General features: G+C 41.0%; 2 protein-coding genes across 2 annotated transcripts in view; one reads left to right on the top strand and one right to left on the bottom strand.

Moving 5' to 3' along the window:
• The window catches only part of LOC103657337 (zinc finger protein 91-like), a 686,132-nt gene that overhangs the window by 428,125 nt on the left and 233,917 nt on the right, over nucleotides 1-24,090 (top strand). The gene's annotated exons all lie outside the window — the stretch shown is intronic.
• Nucleotides 15,715-24,090, bottom strand: part of LOC103672893 (zinc finger protein 260-like) — a 79,852-nt gene continuing 71,476 nt past the window's right edge. The window contains exon 5 of the mRNA XM_008701596.2: nucleotides 15,715-19,276. Within this exon, the coding sequence (XP_008699818.2) occupies nucleotides 17,382-19,276 (1,895 nt within the window). The 3' untranslated portion in view covers nucleotides 15,715-17,381. The remainder of the gene's footprint in view (nucleotides 19,277-24,090) is intronic.

Below are 24,090 nucleotides of genomic sequence, written 5' to 3'. Positions count from 1 at the left end.
AAGGACATTTTGAAGTGAAATGAAGTATTAGAATTTCTCATTTAAGGGAAGTGGTTTGTTTTTGGATGAAAACAATGTGTCTCAATTTTGTACAATTAAGCTTTAAGTCTCCCAGAGGTTGGAAATCAAAAAGAGAAAACGTGATGTCTGTCTCCAGTGTTCCTGGCATTTCTGCACCAAACCCCAATGTGCCCAGCATTCCCTTCACACACTTTGGACATGAGGCATAAAGAGAACTCACAAACAGCTTCTCATACTGATCCTCAGAAATGTGCACAGATTTCCCTGGGGCCCCAAGAACAAGGGGAGAAGCACAGAGATCTCTGTGGCCCTCACAGACCAAGGGGAGGCCCTGGGCCCTCACCGTGGATGTGATGATGGACCATTACTGGGGCGGAAGGAGGATCCCTAGAGGATGTTAGAGCTTGATAATGCTGGATAGCAGCTGTCCCTCTATGACAGCAAAAGAAATAAACCTAGGCTTCTCAAACTTACTTCCATTCAAAGAGAACAAATCACACTTAAAGGTCTGGCTTTCTCCCTGAACTTTGGACCTTACCTCCATCATCTGCTTCATTCATTCCCACCTACCTGGGCGTGTGGCTATGCTCTCCTTTCTCTTCACATCCCAGGGCTCCTTCTTTTGCTCCAAAAAGGTGACCAGGTCTGGCTTTGACACAAGACCTGTTTATTTAAAAAAAGGAAGAAGGAGGAGGAGGAGGAGGAGGAGGAGGAGGAGGAGGAGGAGAAGAAGAAGGAGAGGAAGAAGAAGAGGAAGAAGAAGAAGAAGAGGAAGAAGAAGAAGAAGAGGAAGGAGAAGAGGAGGAGGAAGAAGAGGAAGGAGAAGAAGAAGAAGGATGATAATAATAATAATAATAATAATATCAACAGGAGTGTTGCTGGAAATTCTAATTTTCAATCCAGTTTTGTACTCAGCAGAGAAAAGAAGACATTGTAGTATTCTAGAAAATGATTTCCCAAACATTGTTGCACAACAGCTCCTTCAGAACAAAAGAGAGATTTCCAATCTTCAGATCTTAAGCCAAGTATTACTGATACGATAACAAGGGATTGAAATTAGAATTCAAGACGTGGGCAATACCATTTAAGGTCACTCAATGTTTAGAATTGCCTCTCACGTACAGGACATGATGACGGTACCCTAGCGAAGGGCAAGCTAAAACCGAAGATGAAACATCTTGAAGTTTTATCTCAACACCTACAAATCCCGAACTTCTTTCCCTTACGGCAGGGATCTGAATACCACTCATGCAAAAAAGAATCTTCCAAGAGGCATTCTTCAAGGAAGGAGCAAAACCCTGAGTATGGATTTGGAACCATGCCCCGTGAAGTTAATGAGGCTAAAACTGTCACCAGTGAGACCCCCACTGACCCTCCCTCCTCATCTAAGGAATGCTAACCTTATCTTTTGGACACAAATAACAAAAGCTCCGGCCAGCATAGAGCCCTTGGAGCTTCCAGGATAGATTCACACCTAAGAGAGGACCATGAAGTGTCAGACACTTACCTGTACCCCATTATAATGTTAAAGTCTCCACCCAAGAAGGAGCACAGGTTTCATTCATGCAACATAGGATACACGTTTAGGCTAGTTTCCCAAGGACACGTGTGCTTGTGCCTACCGTATACCCATCGCTACATACGATGGTAAAACTCCCCTTTCAGATATTCATCCCAAACCTAAATAAAAGGAAGCCACTCGCCCCTGCTCTTGGAGTCACAGCTTGGGAAGTTATTCCCCTGATCTCCTTATTTGCTGCAAATACAGTTTCCTTTGAGTGAGAACTCCACCGTGCGTAGCTTCTACCTATAACTCACCATGGAGGGACTCGTGTTAGTTCAGTTACAGGACCTCCTCCTCACTCAGAGATGAGGAGGTGTCTGTTGTTCCCTAACGTCAGATCCCTGCACAATTCCCACTGACTGAGGCTCAGGCATCGCCACTCCTCCTGGGAGAATTCTATGGCCATGTCCCTGAATGTCACCAAGTGACCATTGGCAGTGTTCATAATTTTTTTTAAAGATTTTATTTATTTATTTGACACAGAGAGAGAGAGAGAACAAGCAGGAGGAGCAACAGAGGGAGAGGCAGAAGCAGGCTCTCCGTTGAGCAAGGAGCCAGATGCAGGGGTTGATCTCAGGACCCTGGGATCATGATCTGAGCCGAAGGCAGGCGCGTAACTGACTGAGCCACCCAGACGCCTTGGCAGTGTTCCTAATTTTACCTAAGGTGAAAAGAAGGAGTTAGGGCAAATGGTTCTGGCTGAGGTGAGTTTCCTGCTTTATCCAGTAAGATAATTTTTAACACAGTAATATGCTTCTCTTTATTCTCTAAATTTGAGGTAACAAGGTGCCATATGATCAAAGAATCACTACAAATACTCTGTATTTCTCCAATACGAATTGGAAACTAAAGGTTTCAATAGAGGCATACACATGTTTGAGTACTGTATTTATATCATTCAGTATAAGTTGTGTATATTTCTTAGATGGAAAGTTTGAGTGGGTTAGAAATGTGTCTTATTCACATTGGAATTTCACAACAGTGATCTGGAGATCTTGTTAAAACACAGGCTCTGATTCAGGAGTTAAGAATGGGAACTGAGGGGCGCCTGGGTGGCACAGCGGTTGAGCGTCTGCCTTCGGCTCAGGGCGTGATCCCGGCGTTATGGGATCGAGCCCCACATCAGGCTCCTCCGCTATGAGCCTGCTTCTTCCTCTCCCACTCCCCCTGCTTGTGTTCCCTCTCTCGCCGGCTGTCTCTCTCTCTGTCGAACAGATAAATAAAATCTTAAAAAAAAAAAAAAAAAAGAATGGGAACTGAGTCTCCTTTCTAGCAAGGCATTTGCCTAAGGATGAAAGGATATACTTTAGAGTAACAAAGAGGTAGGACTCCAAGGAAAATCAATTCCAGAGTACAGGAAATCAATGGTTTTTTTTTTTTCCGGTTCTACTATAAAAGCAAGAAAGGCAGCAATACTTTCTGACCATTAGTAGTTACTAGTAGTTACTAGATTCTGACGGTTTTCATAGATTAACACACACACATAAAATAAAAAACAACACACAAAAATAATCTAGGAAACCAAACAGATTATTCTTCCTCTGTTTTGAGAATATTTTGTCACACATCCAGTAAACGTAAGAAACTAAATTTTCACCTAGGATACGTGGCCTGGAATTTATCTAATAAGACACACTCATCAATATACAGAGAACACTGTAAAGCTATGCTCATAGCAGATTTCAAAATTGAGAACAGTGATGGAAACAAGAAGGTATCCACACAAAACTGATCAACCTTTTACATTTTATGCACACATCTAAACTTTAAAAAAGTACTACAAAAAACAAATAAATGCATAATAAAAATTAAAAGTACTACATACACATTAAAGGTGATAGATTAGAAAATTGTCCTCATGACTTAAACATTCTCAATGGCTCGGAACTTATAAATCTATTTGTGGATGATTATGTGTCATTTAATCATGCTAGGGTTACACATGCAAAATGCTCTAAAGAAAATAGCTATTATTTCTGAGTCTCGTATTTCACTGAAAATTTTTTATATGACCATCATTGGTGTTACAGTGTACCTCAGGATTTTAAGACACTCCAACATGTTAACTCTGTGATTCTTGTTTTCTTTTTCTGAAAATGCAAAGAAGTAAAGAAAAGAATGTGTCTGTGACATGAGCGTGAAATACAAAGAAAACTTACAAGTTGGGGGCCTCACGGACCTGGAACCAACACTCCCAGAAGTCAGCATCTGCAGTGCACAAGAGAGAGAGCCTTCATTTTCCAATGGAAACTTCATGCAAAAGGAAACTCAGAAGAAAGGGGTTTCCAGTTTGAATGTGATGGCTTCTGAACATCTTTCAGTAAATCGATCCAATCCTTATGAATAAAAGATATATTTACGTTACAAGGGAGGAATCTGGCAGAGAGCACCAAGCCAAGGAAAAAAAGTTAACATCAGCTGTAACGAAGCAAAATGGTACCAGTGCCCCAGGCACACAGAAGGACACTGTAGCCCTGCTGTATTCTTTTTGCCACCCAGAAGCAAATCAGAGTATGAATCCAATTAAGAGAAAACAGTGGGGGACGCGTGGGGGGCGCAGTCGTTAGGCGTCTGCCTTGGGCTCAGAGTGTGGTCCCGGTGCGTTCTGGGATCGAGTCCCACATCGGGCTCCTCCGCTGGGAGCCTGCTTCTTCCTCTCCCACTCCCCCTGCTGTGTTCCCTCTCTTGCTGGCTGTCTCTCTGTCACATAAATAAATAAAATCTTAAAAAAAAAAAAAAGAGAGAAAACAGTGGAGTCAGAGAAATTTCAAACCCCATAGAGCACCCTTATCCCCCAACATTTTGTGCATTTTATTTTTAAAAAATATTTTATTTTTTATTATTTATTTGTCAGAGAGAAAGAGTGAGCAGGAGCAGGGGGAGGCGGAGGGGCAGAGGGAGAAGCAGACTCCCCGCTGAGCACGGGACCCTGGGATTGAGCCCCAGGACCCTGGGATTGTGACCTGAGCTGAAGGCAGATGCTTAACTGACTGAGCCCTCCATGCCTTTTGTGCATTTTAAATAGAGCATTTCCCCCCCATTCTGGAGACCAAGGCTCTGATTCTCGTTCCAGACCTTTGTTAGTTATTCTGGGCTACATATCCATTTTGTTTATTTGTGCATTATCTTTTACTTTTTTTTTTTTTAAGATTTTATTTATTTATTGGACAGAGAAAGATACAGTGAGAGAGGGAACACAAGCAGGGGGAGAGGGAAAGGCTGAGCAGGGAGCCTGATGCGGGGCTCGATCCCAGGACCCTGGGATCACGCCCGGAGCTAAAGGCAGACACTCAACGACTGAGCCACCCAGGCGCCCCTATTTGTGCATTTTCTTAATCCTAGTGTACTGCTGATAAAGTCTCCAGATGGGACCTAAATATGAACTGTTCTCTTTGATTGATATCCCAGAACCTGAGCCCTCCCACTATAGGATTCAGGGATTCAATGCCTTCTCCTGTGGATCTGTCAAAAAGAGAACACTTCTCAAAGTTTCAGGACAGTAATTCAAAGTGACAATTGTTCAGGCCTATTTGGAAGCTAGGTTGGAGAGAATGGAGAGAAGGCTCTGGAAGAGAGCAAAGAAGTACTCTAAAGAGCTGAACTTTAGTATCATTTTAAAAAAATTATTTATTTCAGAGAGAAAGTGCACGAGTCGGGGAGGGAGGGGAAGAGGGAGATGCAGACTCCCCACTGAGCAGGGAGCCAGACTCAAGGCTCCATCGAAAGATCCTGAGATCATGACCTGAGCTGAAGGCAGACGCTTCCCCGACTGAGCCACCCAGGCACCCCCAGTATAATTTCTTAAAAGATTTTTAAGAGTAGGTGAAAACCGTCATAAGACAGAAATATCAGAACTAGAAAAATAAACCTTGGCAATTTTGAAATGCATGGAATTTCAGGAGGAAAGGAAGACAGCCTCTAAGCAGGGAGGCAAGGCTTACCTGAGAACCTGCTGTTTCATCCTCCTCCTCCTTGCGCTCTAGTTTTCCTTCTAAGGAGAAACGTGGTGAGATCACAGCCGGGTCATAAGCATTTGCCTTTAACAAAGACTCTCTTCACCCGTTCCCTATTCCTCTACAGGCAGGACATTGAAATACAAGAAAAGGTCCTACTTCCTACTCTTTTGTGTGTCAGGAGCTATTCAAAGACTACGAGCTCCTGCAAGAAGACCAATCCCTCAGTTTCTTCTTCCCTGTTGTCAGGGAGCGTCCCCTCCAGCACACACCACACATTCCGCTACAGCATAGGGACTCTGCTTCATGGACCTGACCCTTCCAGGCTCATGTAGGGGAGACCATTACCTCCCCTTGGATCAGCCAGCACTCGACTCTAATAAGTTCCTGAGGGGCCCTCATGCTTAACGGTGGCACTTAGAATCACCTGGAACCCATAATGAAAAGAACACTGTTGTTCTCACTGAGACCTATTGACAAAGCTGTGGTGGAGGGCACCAGTGATAAAATTTGAAACTTCACATGTTATTCTAATGGACAGCCTGGGCTTAGAGCCACTTAACAAAGGCTTCTCGAGCTTTAATGTGCATGGAAATTATTACATGTTCCAGACCTCCCTTGAAGAAATTGTGATGCTCTTCAGGTCTGGAGTGGGGCCCATGGGGTGGCATCATTGAAGTTCCCAGGTAATCCAGATTTAGTACCACATGGACTGAGAATCAGTATCACTAAGCTAGCAAAAACGGACACAGCACACCTGGACTGCATACACTCGCCATCTTGTCTCAACATAAATTCTCTTGGTTCCCAGTGAAGACCGCCAATTACCATCGTGAAACATCACATTCTTTGCTGCTCCTTTGAAGGGTCGAGAAGGTAGGGTTAGCTTGTTTTTCAAACCCAAGTTCCACTGCTCCAGGCTTAAAAGCCAATACTTGAGAGACAAGTGTTGGTAAGGCTAACCTTAAAAATAGTGCTAATTATTTTACCAGCAAAAGATAGATTTATTCAGGAATAAAAAAGAATTGCAACCCAGGAAAAACGACTTGCAGTAAAACTGTAGGCATGCCTGGGGAACAAAGAAGCATGATTTATTTTAAAAAGGATAAAAAGTGTATGTGGGGAAGTTGTGATGAACTTAACGTCCTTTGGAGTAACCTGGAGGTCAACGTGCGGTAGCTTCTCATTGGCTCTCTTGCCCAGGATGAGGAGAAGAGTGTCTCTGGCTGGAGTAGCACAGTAATATCTAGGTGCAAGGTTTAGTCCATGTAAGGCCAACTCCATCTCCTATTTTTTCTTAAAATTTTATTTTAAGAAATCTCTTCACCAACTGCGGAGCTCGAGCTTACAACCCTGAGGTGAAGAGCCACATGCTACACTGACTGAGCCAGCCAAGAGCCCCAGGTCCATCTCTTACTGACGGGTCTGCACTTGACTATGAACGGGAGAGTGTCCAAACCTTCCCACTCCATTTTGGTGAGGTTTCCCATGACTAAGTTTCACATTCCACCCTTTGCATCAAGATCTTTCATCAAAGGCATCACTGATCAACAGTGGTTCTTTATATTTAGTCTAGTGGTTTTGTCTCTCCGTGCCAGGAGGGACCGTGCCTGTTTGTCATGCCTCGTGTCAGAGGGAGAGTGCATAGCAGTCCAAAGCCACCGAAGCTACATTTCAGTGACAGGGAGGGTTAGAAGGGAAAAACGCTCAGCTACTTCCCATCTGAAGTATGTATCTTCTCAAGATGGTGAGTGTTGAGCCAGCATCACCTTATTGGACACATCCTTTCTGCAGAACATTGATAGACAAGTACGAATGAAAAGCAACATGAAATTCCAAACTGCATGTTAGTTCTAAACCAAGACCCCAAGTCTGAAGGTAGCCAACTGAAAATATTCATTGGTGCTTATCTGGACTTAGGGAAGAAATGTTTCTGTCTGTGAAGGCAAAACCAATATGCCTCCTGGAATTCACCTCTTAAATTGACTAGGAGGCAAACGTGTAATCCTACGGGAGGGCACTGAATGAGGCAACCTAGCGTATTGTGGAACATAACATACACGCGTAAGCATGAAGCAATAGTTAATGAAATTTTTTGCAGGAAGAGCAAAACTTCAAAGACATTTTAATAATGCATTGTGATCTCAAAATAACTGTTGAGAACCATATATGTTATCCATAATACTCTAACAAGTTTTCAATTCAGAAACCACGCATTTGGATAAAAACCCAGAGCTGGTAATAGTTTGGTAAAGAAAAACGTTGTGAAGTCTGCGCCTTCTAAACCTTCAGAAATGTGGACAGGATCACAGTGTGACTGTTTCTGAAAAGGTCATAACCGAAAGAGGTATCACCCTTATGCAAGAGATCGGGAAGTGCAGATAAAAGGCATTTTCCTTCCACAAAAGAGAGAAAAGAAGCAACAGTGAGAAAATGTATACAGGCCTGGTCTGGTAATCTTGGGAAGGCTGTGTCCCCAGATGTTATCTGTTTCAATTCTGGGAAATCTTTGCCTTCAGATTACCAGATGGTGTGCAGGTCCGGTCAGGATTTGGCCCTTTCTTACATGTGTCACGTGATCCAAGAGTCTATTTCCTGGAGTTTGACATCACAACATTGCTAAAGGGGACCCCATGACTATCTCTTCAGTGGTCTTAACTAAGAGGCAGTGGCAGGAATGGCCCTGAGGCCAGGCGGATATCCCCGAGCCACAGGGTCCAGTGGATGGTTATAATAAATACCCTATGGGAAGATGGCGCCCATGTTTTTGGGTGAGCATTCCAAGGGCATTCCTTTCCCTATCACATACAGAGAGGGAAAAGGGGAGTTGATGATTAGAGTGACCGAGGGTAGGGGAATTTTTTAGACTTTTTTCTTTAAAGTCTCAGAGACTCTGTCAACCTCCCGTTTTGAAACCCAGCCATGTGCCTACGATAAAACACAGGAGTACTGCTCCATGCTGCCCTGCAGGCAGACGGCATGGGCAGAGACCAGGTGAAGGCAGGGATCTGATGGAAGCCTTGGACACAGAGGGGCTTCCTAAACAGTGGCGGGTGCAAACTCCCTTCCTGGGGAAGAGAGTGAGCCAATGGCATTTTTCATCCCTCCCATCAGCAGGGACAGACTTCAACAAGGGGCACAGTGCACGCAGTGCAGCGCCCTCTGCAGGTGCCTTTTTTAAACAAGGCAAGTGTGATAGGCCGCCAGAGCAGCAACAGTCCCCTCCCCCCCCGAAGACCAGCACAGACCCCCACATGCACCAGGTGTACCAATCACACAAAGCTTCAACTGTAGTGGAAATAGGACCAGGCACAGGCTTTTCTAACACACAAAACACAGACCTAGACAAAATGCCAAGACAGAGGAATTCATCCCAAAAGAAACAAGAAGAGGTCGTGGCCAGGGAGCTAGTCAAAGTAGGTATGAGTAATATGCCTGAACCAGAATTTAAAACAATTATGAAGATACTAGCCAGGCTCGAGAAAAGCACAGAAGAAACCAGAGACACCCTTAACGCAGAGATAAAAGACCTAGGAACTAGTCAGGCCGAAATAAAAAATACTGTAACTGAGATGGAAAACCAAATGGATGTAATGCCCACAGGACACAAGAAGCAGAGGATTGAATAAGTGATATAGAGTAAGTGATAGAGAAGATAAAATTATGGAAAATAATGAGGCTGAAAAGAACAGGGAATGAAAAAATATTAGATCACGAACATAGACTTAGGGAACTCAGCCACTCTATAAAGCATAATAACATTTGTATCATAGGAGTCCCAGAAAAGGAAGAGAGGGGAAAGGGGCTGTCTGCAAAACCCCACAGTCAGGTAATGATAGGCAAATATAATTTCTCATATTGGAAGATGCACTTTCAAAGATATTTTGAGTATCTCTGCATTCTTTCAGGAGAAACTGTTTTATTACGGATTGGACTTTGACTATCTACTGGGACCATCAATACAACATGATTTTATGGATAATTATATAATAATTATAAAAGTATTCATTGTATGGCCATAATTTATTATTACTAGAATAGAATATCTAATTCACAATTTTATCTACAATGTGACTGGTTTATAATTGTATACGACACTCTGTGAGGCATGAATATATAAATGACTGACATGGAGAAAAACAGACTACATTTTTCTTATGCGATGAGGAAGTTCTGTAATTCCGCCAGGATACAGAGAAGGACCTGGATACATAGTGGTCATCACTCAAGAGAATAAAGGGACTGACAGTTGGAAAACATGCGCTGATTAAGGCTGAGTTGTTCACTTCCCTCCCCATAGCCTAATGAAAAAGAGAAAAAAATTACGATGATGGCAGAGAGTGTATGAAAAGTTACAAAGGTGCTCTTGAGGACAAGAGTGCTTGGGGTTGTAGCAGTTATCTCAGGGGAGGTTCTAGGTGTGATATTTGTCCTATGAAGGTGTTGGCCCCTAGGCTTGTACTTGCACAGAGTGACAACCATAATGAGTCCTAAACACAAAACATCTGGGATACATCTGAATGCTGCATAGAGTCAGTCTACGTGTGCCCCACAAGGTATAGCAGAACAGGATCTAAATCCTATGTTTGTGATGTATTTGTCATTCTTCTTGTCACATATGAAGTGTGATATCTACAAGCTCATATAGGATCCAGCAGAGGGCACTGGAGGGACTGTAACAACGCTTTGCCCACCTGGAGATCCTGGGACTGATGGTGATGGCCTGGAAGACAGTCGAGGGGCCAGAGTTGCCAATGGACACTCCTCTGGACATCTGTGAACCTAGAATATAAGTCTCTGTCCAAAATCATGGAGGGAATGTTTCAAACCAAAGTCTGTCATGGTATCTGAGATTCCACTAGAAGGAATGACCAACACTTGGCTACATTCAGATGAGAGAAAAACCTTTCAAACTCACCCTGATTCCCCTGCAGTATGGGAAATAATGATGACATAAGAGGTAGAACTCCTGAAAGTTTCCAGGGAAAATCTAGACAAGGAAGATTATTCTCATTGTCTGATTGTCAGCTGCCATTTTCCAGGGTTCAATATTTATGTTCAAAAACAGAGAAATCAGCATGGGAACATGAGTTTTCAGCTATCTTTTCTATCAAAAATGAAATCTACAATACTCCCCAAAGTCTCAAGTCATAATGCTTTATCCTAATGATTGTAACATTCATGATTTTATGCTTTTGGACAAATATTCATTTTTTACTGATGTCAGATAATAGAATACATATATATTTGTTTCTGTTCCTGGTTTTGGCACAAAGCTCCCCAAACTATTGTAAATTCCTAAGTGATAAGAGCACAAGGAGCATCTCCTTTTCTAAGTGACTCTGGAGGGGCTCTGGGATGGAGGCTGGCCACCAGAAAGCCCAAACCATGATCAGCAGCTTGGAATATTCAGCTTCATCTCCCCACCCTCCTTACTCCAGAGCAGGGAGAAGGGCTGTAAATGGAGTTAATGACTGATTATGCCTACATGAAGGCTCCGTTAAATCCCAATGGTATGGAGTCTGGAGAGCTTCCAGGCTGCTGAATACATCCGCACAGGGAAGGTGACACACCATAATACCACCGGGACCAAAGCTGCTGAGAGTGGAATCCTCCCAGAACTCACTGTGTATCTCTTCATCTGGCTGGTCATCTATGTCCTTCATCATATCCTTTCATAAGCTGGCAAACATAAACCTCATGGGTCTACATACATTTTCATTTCTGTTTTTTCCAGTTTCACCTTAGGCCACGAAAGTACACCATTTCTATTCTATGTGATGAGTTTATGGCAATAGAATTGTTCAAATTCACCTTATTCTAACAATAAGGTAATGAAGTGCAATGGAAGGCTGAATTCTACCGGTAAATGTTTTTTTGTAACATAACATTTCTTTTCTTTTTAAACATTTTTTTATTTAAATTCAATTAATTGACATATAATATAATGTGTTATTGGTTTCAGAGGTACAGGCCCATGATTCATCAGTCTTATATAATATCCAGTGCTCATTACATCACATGCCCTCCTTGAATCACCCAGTTATCCCATCCCTCCATCCCCCTCCCCTCCGGCAACCCTCAGTTTAACATAACATTTTCAAATCCGCTTAAATCTAGAGATTTTTATGACACAACTTGATTTTCACATCAATAAAATACTAGATATATAACAATTCAAATGAAGGAACAGGAATTTAATTTATAGTGAAATAAATATGACATGTACAAAGCACATATAGTGAAAACACGTCACAATAAATTGAGACATCATTTTTCTCAGTCATCAAAGAAACCCCTCACACTTCTAATTCCACACCATCAAATTTATTATTATTGCTGATTTAAGAACACAAAGCAAATACGGATGCCAGGGCTTACTTTCAGAGGGACCAGCATAGATAAGTTACTGCAGTGATCCAACTGGGAAGTCAGCAGGGGCCAGTAAATCACAGCATGAAAGAGTGAATGAGGTACGTTTCCCTTAGTGTCAGCAGGCTGGGATTATTATGTTTCTTAGATTTTCTAAAAAGGACGTCACAGTTTCTCAAATACTTAGGAGAAACATATTTCACTTCCAATCCCTACAGTAGCATGGATGTGCTTTAGGTTTGAATATAGAACAATATGGAGGTTGAAAATCTCCTTTAAAATGTATTCAATCGGGACTGTATTGGCCTGAAGAGTATAACCGCCCAACCTGTACAATATTTGTTATTAAAAATGGATTCAAAAGAAGTTCCTAGGAAATGCAGACAAACTGTATACACAAATTATTAGTTTAATATATCCCATTATATAGAGCACCAGAAGCAATGCATTTATAAAGCAAGGAACTTTTTAGGACTGTAACATTTGTGACCCCTTTATTATGTTCTGATACATCACAAATGTCACCTGTCCAAGACTTGGCCCATTTGGTCTCAAGCTACAAACAGATATGTAAGCAAAAATTCACGTCAAAAACAATTGTTGTATTTTATTTTTTCCTCAAGTTATTTTTATTTATTTGAGAGAGAGCGAGCACAAGCTGGGGACAGAAGCAGAGGGAGAGGGAGAAGCAGACTCCCCACTGAGCTGGGGCCCCATGTGGGTCTCAATCTCAGGACCCTGGGATCATGACCTGAGCGGAAGGCAGACGCCCAACTGACCAACACACCCAGGAACCCCAACTGCTCTATTTTAAATGTACAAAATAAAATTTAGAATTAAACTGTTATGAAAAACAACAAAAAAGTGTAGTTTAAAAGGACCGTGCCTACCAAAAATTTAGCTTTAAAAAGACTACGAAGGAAAAAGTGAAATGACTCTAGACTACAGCACTTTCATTTTGCAGTGAGAGAAATAAGGCATCTGGCTGGGAAGACCTCTCTCGGTAGAGGACCAACAATAAGAAATTTCTTATTACTTGGTTGGAGTTTCATGATAAACTCATTTTAGCGAGGACTAGTCCTCTTCGGCTTATAATAGGTTGTAGACTCTGAGAATTTTGTGGTTCTTGTGTAGTGGAAGTTGTTTTTTGGCCAGCAACGGGAATCAGTGTGTGTGATCTAGCTTCCCACTTGCAGCCCAATTAGGCTGCATGTTACAAAACAGGCTGGTGTTCACTTACGACTCCACTGAAAGGAAGAGGACTTTCTTTTCTAATACTGCATGGCCACCATACACTGTTGGGAAGGATCCTCCTTGCTCACCCGGTGAGACTGCGGGGAACTCCGTAAGCAAAGTATCTGGGTGATATTTTCAGGGAGGCTTTATTGACTCCATATAGCATTACGGCTGTCTCGTCATAATTGAGTCTATGGAGCTCTTTCTCAGCTAGGACATTCTAAGTCAAAGCCTTGGCTATATAACCAGTGTTTCTGACCGTCTCTTACCACAATGAGAAAAGATTCTTATTGAAATTATGCAAATACATATATTGGCATAAAAATTGTAAGAACAGTTACTGAGACTTCCTGAATTCTGGAGGAATCGGGAATGGAGAAAAAAAATAAATCTTACATTGGTATACAAAGGTATATTTTCTGCCACAGCTGCAAGTCAGTTAAGAGAAAGTTTTCTTACATCTGTAAAAAACAAAACATTTTTAAAAGGTTTTATTTAAATTCCAGTTACTAAACATACAATGTAATTAGTTCCGCGTGTACGATAGTTATTGTACAGTTCCATACAACACCCAGTTCTCAACAACAAAAAAATGCACATCTTCATTCCCATCACTTACTTAACCCATCCCCCAATCCAGCTCCACACTGGTATCCATCAGTTTCTTCTCTATAGTTAAGAGTCTCTCATGATCTGCCAGTCTTCTTTTTTCCCCTTTGTTTCTTATAGTCCTCATGAATGAAATCCTACAGTATTTCTTCTTCTCTGATTTCATTCACTTAGCATAATACACTCTAGCTCCCACCGTGTCATTCCAAATAGAAAGACTGAATTCTTTTTTTTTTTTTTAAGATTTTATTTTTATTTATGTGACAGAGAGACAGCCAGCGAGAGAGGGAACATAGCAGGGGAAGTGGGAGAGGAAGAAGCAGACTCCCAGCGGAGGAGCCTGATGTGGGGCTCGATCCCGGAACGCCGGGATCACGCCCTGAGCCGAAGGCAGACGCTTAACGACTGCGCTACCCAGGAGCCCAAGACTGAATTCTTTTTATGGCTGAATAATGTTCCATTATATATATCTCATGTCTTCTTTATTCATTTCTCAGTCAGTGAACATTTGGGCCAGACTGTTTGAAGCAGAAATGCTCACTGCCACTGACTGTTGACTCACTCCTCCAACAAATCCATGGCACAGCCAGAGCCAGAGTGTGGGACTGTACTCATCATGGCTCTCAGTAAAGGGAAGAAGGTCCCGCACAGAAGTGGATCACCTTCCCTGAAATGTCACCCACCTACAGTGGATCTAACCTATGTTGGGGTTATACACCTGGGACACTAGCACTTTGTGCAAACACAGCACACACCTTGCTGATCCCGTCTATTACAGTGTCCAGAAGGCTTCATCTCCAACAGCCACGCTGCCATGTGACATTTTTAAGCTACGCCCCCAATGTTTGCATCATCCAACTCCCCCTATTCCATCCACCACTGATCTGGTCCTCCCTAACACAAAGGAATTCAATTAAATCATGAAGATAAAGTAGAACTTCCCTACTCCCCAGAAACCCACATTTGCCAATTCCTTATGCCCATTACATGTAGCACCAGAAGACACCACCAAGAGCTGCCTGTGCCTTTGGAGTGGCTCGAGGGAGTCGCCTCCGGTTCCCTCCCCACAATAGAACGAGTTCTTCACTCGTTTTGTGAAGTTTGGTGCCATCATCATGTATCACTTACATTCACATCCCACAACCCAGGGCTAAATGTCTGAATTTATACGCATTGGCTTTGTATCCTTCTCATCTCAATTAAGCCTTTACTGAGGACACTCTTGCCACAACACGGGCAAAGACGAATGTCTGTGATGCCTATGTAACCGGAAATAAAAATAAGGATAAACAGAACTGGAGATCTGGAGATACCTAGGACAATAAACAAGTAGAAGTTACTTTTCTAAATCCAGAGAGTCAGTTGTGCAACCTGGGACAGGTGTCCTCCTCCACATGCAGAATTCATGCCAATTCTTCATCGTCTGTATTTTCTATCCCTTACTTGAGGCTACAGTATCACTCCTATTGGAATATACTTCTCCTACTTATGCGTCTTTATTATACACCAAGCACTGTTATATCTTTACTTCACAGAAACATCAAAACAACACCCCCACGTATGAAGTGGGGCACCTAACTGTATTAGGGGCCTTGGTACGGTACTTTAGAGTCCCAGGGCTACGCAAAATATTGTCTACACAAAATGGATGCCGAATAGCAGTATCATGGAGGACTTGAGCTAATTAGTCAATAAGACCCCCATATAATCTGTAATATGGCCATTATAATATCCTACTAGTCCCAAAGAGGAGAAAATGATACAATAGATAAACAAGGGGGAAAATAATCAGACATCATTTAAACTTTAAGGCCACTGAGAAATGGATTCCTAGGTAAGTTCTTCCACCTGATTACTGAATAAGTGATAGAACTGGTCAGCTGCCGACAATCTTATATAAAATGAGATAGGTTAACACTGATGGTGGGATAACACTTCACTCATTACTCATCCATGATAACACGTTAAAAATCATTATGTTTTATTAATTAAAATATATTACGTTCACACACAGACTAAGTTATACATTTCAAATCCACTCTATAATCCTTTTTGGAAATACAGAATACAAGCATCAAAAAGCATTGGTGTGCTGATATCAAGGTGTGGGAATAGTGATTTCCATTGTTTTCAGGCATGAGAGACTTCTTAAAAATTGTGTTTGTATAATCCTATGCCATTTTAGGAAAGAGTTATCCTCTTTTTGTATCTTTGAGGATTTCTTCATTTCAAGCACATCACCTGACATTCTCTACCTCTAACTATAGCTAATATGAAGATACATCAGTACTTTACTGGACTGGCACCTCTCCTTTCGCAAAGACCAGATGGTAAAATATTTTATTTATAATATCCTGGAAGTTCTTTAGTTTTAATAGATGGAGAATAATGATGTTCTGAATACTTCTTTGATCATAACTGACATAAATGTTATAACCACAAATAGCATCTCCGTTTAGATTTTCTTCATATATTATATTGTCCTTCCTCTTCTATGGACAATTAGATATGCAGGAGTCCCACCTAATGAAGAAGGGCATCTCATATCTTTGATGCAACAATAATCAGCCACATACTTTCACAAACCCACTAGGAAGAAAAGAATTTTCTGAAGTGATTTGAGAGTACAAATACATTAATATTTGCCAGTCACAAATCCCAGATAGGGTCAATGAACCACAACAACAACAAAAAAAAACCCCAAACAAACCCAAAACAACAACAAAATCAAAAACAAAAACAAGGACATATTGAAATTAATTATACCTATGCAAAAATCCATCCACTTGTTCTTTTGAACCATAACAGCATATACATTTTCTAAGTGTTTAACTTTGTATTAGTTCTTACAATGAGTATTTTGATGTAATGTCTAAATAGATTGACTCATGTACTGCTTTCTATTTGATTGCTGTGATATTTATTGACATTTGATGTTTACTCACATACATTTCTAAATATTTACATCTTTCAAGTAACTTACCTTTATGCACGCTCTGGTGTTTGCTACAGTGAATATTTAAACTGAAGTCTTTCCTCACTCATTAAGTTTGGAGGGTGTGGAATCTAGTGTGCATTTTGGGATACTGAGTATAGATTGAATTCCAGTTAAAGGCACTGCAACTTTCTCTACATTTTATATTTGTCTATGCTGTATGACAGCTATGATGTTGAGTAAGTCGTGAGTTCCAGCTAGAGGCTTGCAACACTCTTTACCTTAGTAGTCTTTCTCCTCGGTATAAACTCTGAGATGCTGAAAAGGGTTGAGCAGTTCTAAAAGCTTGCCCATGTTCTTTACATTTATGAGTTCTTCCCCAGTATGAATTCTGTGATGTTGAATGAAATGTGATCTCTGAGTAAAGGGCTTGCAAAATTCTTCATATTTCAAAATCTGCTCCAATATACTTTCTCAGATCAAGAATTTGCATCGCTTTCCATATTCTTTACAATTTTATGGTTACTCTCCACTACGAAATCTCTGATGTGGAGGAACGGGGTGAGTAGTCCTTAAAAGTTTTCTCACATTCTTTAAAATTGTTTGCTCCACTATGAATTCTGTGATAATGAGTAAAGGTTGAACAGTGGTTAAAGGCCTTCCCACATTCTTTCCTTTGGTAAGGTTTCCCTCAAGTATGAATTCTGTGATGTTGACTCAGGTGTGAGTGCTGGATAAAGGCATGGCCACATTCCTTACATATGTAAGGTTTCTGTCCAAAATGAATTCTGTGATGTCGAGTCAGATGTGAGTGTCGGTTAAAGGCCTTGCCACATTCTTTGCATATGTAAGGTTTCTCTCCAGTATGAATTCTATGATGTTCAGTAAGCTTTGAGTGCTGGTTAAATGCCTTGCCGCATTCTTTACATTGGTAAGGTTTCTCTCCAGTATGAATTCTGTGATGTCGAGTAAGATGTGAGTGACGGTTAAAGGCTTGACCACATTCTGTACATATGAACGGTTTCTCTCCAGTATGAATTCTGTGATGTTCAGTAAGCTTTGAATGCTGGTTAAAGGCCTTGCCACATTCTTTACATTGGTAAGGTTTCTCTCCAGTATGAATTCTGTGATGTCGGGTAAGGTTTGAGTGCTGGTTAAAGGACTGGCCACATTCTTTACATTGATAAGGTTTCTCTCCACTATGAATTCTGTGATGTTGAGTAAGGCTTGAGTGATGGTTAAAGACCTGGCCACATTCTTTACATTGATAAGGTTTCTCTCTAGTATGAATTCTGTGATGTTGAGTGAGGTTTGAGTGCTGGTTGAAGGCCTTGCCACATTCTTTACATTGGTAAGGTTTCTCACCGGTATGAATTCTGTGATGTCGAGTAAGCACTGAGTGCTGGTTAAAGGCCATGCCACATTCTTTACATTGGTAAGGTTTCTCTCCAGTATGAATTCTGTAATGTCGACTAAGATTTGAGTGATGGTTAAAGCACTTGCCACATTCTTTACACTGGTAGATTTTCTCTCCAGTACGAATTCTGTCATGTTGAGTAAAGTGTGAGTGGCGGATAAAAACCTTGCCACATTCTTCATATTTGTAAGCTTTTCCTCCAATATACATTGGCTGATGTTGACACAGTGTTGAGTGCCAGTCAAAGGCTTTGCCACATTCCTTACAAATGTAACTTTTTTGTTCAGTACCCATTGTGTTATGTATATTTAGTCTTGATGACTGACTGAACATATTCCCAGGTTTATAACATCTGTAGGAGTCTTTCCCCACATGAATACTCTGATAATCACCAACATTGGAGGACTGGTTAAGAGCTTTCTCACATTCATTATACTCATAATGATTCTCTTCCATAGGGAGACTATTATGTATAATCAGGTTAGAGCTTTGATAAAAGACTTCCACACATTTATCATATTCATAATGGTTCTCTGGAAAATGAGTCCTCAGACATGTATTAACATTTGAACCCTGGTTAAATTTTTCCTCAGATTCACTGCATTGAGCAATTCTGTTTTCACTGAAAACACCCTGGTAATTTTGTAGTGTTAACTCCTCCGTGAAGGACCTCTCAAATGAATCCCACTCAGCACTTTGTTCTTCATTTTTAAAGTTCTGATTTTCAGAAATATTTGACTCAAAGGTCAATCCAATCCTACTTTCAAAATGGTTCAAATAATTATTTTCAGCACGGACTAGGCAACTTTCCAGATTTTCCAACTTTTCGTTCTGCAAATAAGTATGTTTAATCATTTGATTTGAGCCCTTGTATATAGAAACACACTGCTTTGCAGAAGTAGCAGACTTAAGAAGGGATGTTTTCCAAAATGTTTTATATCCTTCACCATTTTGGGCAGTGAGATTCATATTATGCGCAGTTGTCTCAGTTTGGATATGTCCTCCATGATATATTTGATGCTCTTCACTCTCCCCATCATCGTTACAGTCCACCATGAAGTGTAAATTCTCAAGGGCAGTATGTTTATATCTACGCACTGCCACATTTTGGAAAGAAGCTTCTATGCACAATGTTGGCAGGAAACTCTGGGTGCCATTTGAAGATATAGCTGAAAGAGAACGAATAAGAGATAAGTAAAATCATTCCACTTAATACTCTCAGATGAAAATAATAAAAACTTCTAATATGGATGGGGCGCCTGGGTGGCTCAGTCGTTAAGCGTCTGCCTTCAGCTCAGGGCGTGATCCTGGCGTTCTGGGATCGAGCCCCACATCAGGCTCCTCTGCTATGAGCCTGCTTCTTCCTCTCCCACTCCCCCTGCTTGTGTTCCCTCTCTCGCTCGCTGTCTCTCTGTCAAATAAATAAATAAAATCTTAAAAAAAAAAAAGCTGAAATCTAATATACTCAAATAGTAAAAGACTGAAGCCTTCTGTATGATCAGAAATAAGGTACTGAAGTGACTTCACCCCTTCGATTCAACATAGTAGTGGATTTTATAGTCAGAACAATTAGACAAGAAAAAATATATAAAAGTAATCCAACTGAAAAAGGAAAAGAGAAACTATTTCTGTTCACAGATGACATGATGTATAGAAAACACTGAAGAATCCATAATCTAATTTCTATGCTATTTTATTTATTGGATATCACTTTTATTGTCTATTTCTGCAAATTTTCCCTCCTAGAGTTTCACTTTTCCATTTTTTAACGATCTAATCCTTGAGTTAAGAAAAAATTCAGGGTCGCCTGGGTGGCTCAGTCGGTTGGGCCTCTGCCTTTGGCTCAGGTCATGATCCCAGCATCCTGGGATGGAGCCCCACATCTGGCTCCTGCTCAGTGGGGAGTCTGCTTTTCCCTTTCCCTCTGACACTCTCCCTGCTCATTCTCTCTCTCACTCTCTCTCAAATAAATAAAATCTATAAAAAAAAGGAAAATTTTGAAATAAAGTAAAATTAACATTATACTACAAGGAACTAGAAAAAGAAGACACAGAGCTGAAATTTAGTAGAGGAAGGAATTAGAAAAAATGGAAATAAATAAAATAGAAATCAGAATAAACAATAACATAACCTTTGAACTAATGCAATCTCTTATCAGAATCACAACGCCATTTTTGGCAGAAAGATCAAAACCATCCTAACATTCATATGGATGTCACAGGATAACACCCAGAACAATCTTGAAAAGAGTATGTTTGTGGTATCACACTTACTGATTTAAAGAATACCATAAAGCCATTGTTACCAAAATAATGTACCACAAACATAAAGACAGGGATAGAATGATGGAAAAGCAGAGGTGAGCTAGAGGTCTACCTCTCTAGTGTTAATGTGTATGACAATGACCTGAAGATCTTATTAAAATTCATGTTCTGATCAGAATTTCTAAGTGGGGTCTGAGTCTCCACATTTCTCATGAGCTTGCAAGTCATGCCAACATCTTAGTTCAAGAGCCACACTATTAAATTCCAAAAATATAAAAAAATAGAGGAAATCATGGACGACTTTGAAATTAAAAAAAAAATATTGTGGAAATTACAACTTCTAACACCACGAACAGAAACAATAATTCTTCTTGAACATTTACTACCCACTATATACCATTCTAACAGTTTTTCATACATTCATGCATGAATCCACAGTAACCTATGAAAACAGAATTGTTCTTCATCTTTCTTTTTTCTTTTTCTTTTTTTTTTTTATTTATTTGACAGAGAGGCAGCCAGAGAGAGAGGGAACATAGCCGGGGAGTGGGAGAGGAAGAAGCAGGCTCCCAGCGGAGGAGCCTGATGTGGGACTCGATCCCGGAACGCCGGGATCACGCCCTGAGCCAAAGGCAGACGCTTAAGGACTGCGCTACCCAGGCGCCCCAACTGCGCTACCCAGGCGCCTCTGTTCCTCATCTTTCAATAAAAATCTTGCCAAAACTTCAGTGATAGTGGAGGGTGAGTTTTACCCCAGACTGTGTGACATTGAATAGGTCTAGGAGGAACACACAGAGCACTGATACAGAGGCAAATATAAAAGCTACGAAGAGCAGGATTCAAAGTGACAATGGGAATGCAAACATGATCAAATCACAAAACATATCAACTAAAAGAGGTGAGGATAAAAGGTAACAGAGAAAAAATTACAAATTTAATTAAAAAGAATAAAAATGAAAGACCCCCAATTTTTATTGTCCTTGAATCTAAGAAATGTCTTCAGGGACATAAAACTTATAAATCTATTTGTGGATGAAGGGTTTTGTGTCTCAGAAACACACCACAGAGACAAACACACAATGATATAAATGAAATACCTATTTTTTGTGAGTCTCTTATAGTATTCAAAGTTTTTGCTCATTTACCTTTGTGCCAAGTTGTATTTTACAATTTTAAGGCAGTGGAACATATGTGATGCATGCTTTCCTTCTACAGAGCAACAGAGAAATGCTAAGGAAGAGCTGGTCTGTGACATGAGTGTGTAATAGAATGGAAACTTGGAGGACCTATGCTGACTGATTTATAATCTCCACTTCAAACACCGCTATCTCCAGGAAACACAGGAGAGAGCCTTCATTTTCCAAAGGAGACAACAAACAAAGTGAAACAGAGAAGGGAGTTTCCAGATTAAATGAGATGATTAATGCACATCTTTCAATAAATCCTCCCAAGGTATGTAATGACCAGTGAGAAAAATTATCAATCTTAGAGTGGAGGAATCTGACATACAGGATAGAGGAAATGAAGCACAGGAACCTGTAATGGGTCACATTGGTGTCAGGTACCTAACGTTCTTCAAAGGAAGCATAATAAGTGCTGTAAAATAAATGCCCAGAACAACAGCTAAGGAAATCATAATCTAAATGTAAACATGAAAACATCCATTTTATTCAAATATCAAGCCACATGTAGGACCTATACACTGTAATTGGCAGTAGTGTATTTAAGCTTGTTTTGTGTGTAATCATAGGCTTTCACAGGGTCCTCTTTGCATTCTGATCAGCTCAAACACACAGGCTTGGTCCAGAGACCCTGATATGGGAGGTTAACTGATGGACAAGACTTGTGGAACGAGGGTGCCTGGGTGGCAGAGTTGCCTGAGTGTCCAGCTCTTGGTTCTGGCTCAGGTCGTGATGTCAGGGTCATGAGACTGAGCCCTGAGTGGGACTCTGCACTCACTGTGGAGTCTGGTTTAGATTATCTATCACTCTCCCTCTGCTCCCCATCCTGCCCCACCACTGCTCGTGCTATCTCCCTCTTTCCCAAATAAATAAATAAATCTTAAAAAAAAAAAAAAAAGAATTCTGGAACTCTTATTTCCTGCAGGAGCCCTGTCTCACTTAGTAATCTTCTCCACTGTGGGATTTCTCCCCTGCAACAACAATGGACTGGGAGTTTTCATAGAAAGTCCTATGTTCTATTTTTTTCTCTCAAGGATGATGTTCTGTTCTATTCTTTCCTGAGTGCCCATAGCAAGGAACCTCTCTGTACAAATGTATTGATTAGTCAAGTGGAAGAGGAACAGGCAAAGGTCATATAAGACCAGGGCTGAGTCGACGGCTCCCTTACCTCGTTTATCTCTAAGGTTTAACCAAAGAATGATAAAAATTGATTTCTTTCTAGGTGGTGGAAAAAAAGAAGGAGGTACACCTCACATGGGAACCAAGAGACTGATTCAAGGCTGAATGGAATCCAGCTTCGGTTCAAAGAAGAGTACTAAGTATAGTTAAAAACAAAAACAAAAAATACTTCTTTAATCTGAAGCACACGACTAGTTCTGGGCAGCCAAACCTTGAGAATGTACGCTCCACACAAAATTCCAGGTCTGCATCAGAGAAGATGAACAGTTTCAAAGGGTTCCTCAACATAGGGAAGAGGACCAAATAGGTGGGCCTGGAGTCCTTCCCTCCCTTCACTTTGCATTCAAGCTAACGTCGCCCCTGCGTGGTGAACAGGACCAGCCACTCCTCTCTGCGCCTCTTTTTATTTCTCCTTCTTCCTGTCACCATGCCAAACATATTCGTGGAAATAATTCCCACTCTGACAACTTTGACAAGTAATGCAGGAACAATCTGGTCCTGGTTCAGTGCTGGATTTCTTGGCCTGGACCTCACAGATTCCACAGCCTTTAAAAATATGAGGTTGTCCCCATACTTTTACTAATGCCCACTTCTTCAGGGTACGGGATCTCTTCAGTTTGCATCTCTGACTTCCTTCTAAAAACTAACTTTGCCTAAAATGAACATGGGCAGAAAAATCAGTTGCATTTTCCAGTATCCCTAAAAGAATCCACTTATACAGAGAAGCCTTCATGAGACATGTGGCCATTATTACATACACTTTAACGGTGAGAGATAAGAGAGAACACATTGCACGGAAAACAACTGAAGAAACTCTCATAGAAATTACCGTTATTCCTTGTATCTCCTGGGCTGCTCAGCCTTTGAGGACTCCACGCTCTTCTATGTCCCATTCACTTCTCCACCCTGCTGGGCACATTTTCCTCTCTCCTATATCTTCTCCTCTCTCCACAATTTATTTTCTCCATTGTGTTACATAGAAATTTGCTATCCTAACTCTATATCCTACTATGAATACCTAGGATTAGCTGCATTTGGAAAGTAGGTTAGCTTTCTTTACATGCAACTTCTTAACAAAGTAGGTCAACCTACACATGTATGCATATCTGTGCCTATTTTGTTTTCTTCTTCTTCTTCTTCTTCTTTTTTTTTTTTTTTTTAAGATTTTATTTATTTGTCAGAGACAGAAAGAGAGTGACCACAAAAGCAGGGGAGTGGCAGGCAAAGAGAGAAGCAGCTTCCCCATGGAGCAAGGAGCCTGATATGGGACTCAATCCCAGGACCCTGGGATCATGACCTCAGCTGAAGGCAGGTGCTTAACCGACTGAGTCACCCAGGCGTCCCTCTATTTTGTTTTCT

This window comes from Ursus maritimus, unplaced genomic scaffold (assembly GCF_017311325.1).
Source record: "Ursus maritimus isolate PB19 unplaced genomic scaffold, ASM1731132v1 scaffold_19, whole genome shotgun sequence".
Lineage (NCBI taxonomy): Eukaryota > Metazoa > Chordata > Mammalia > Carnivora > Ursidae > Ursus > Ursus maritimus.
This window is presented reverse-complemented; position numbering and strand designations above follow the sequence as displayed.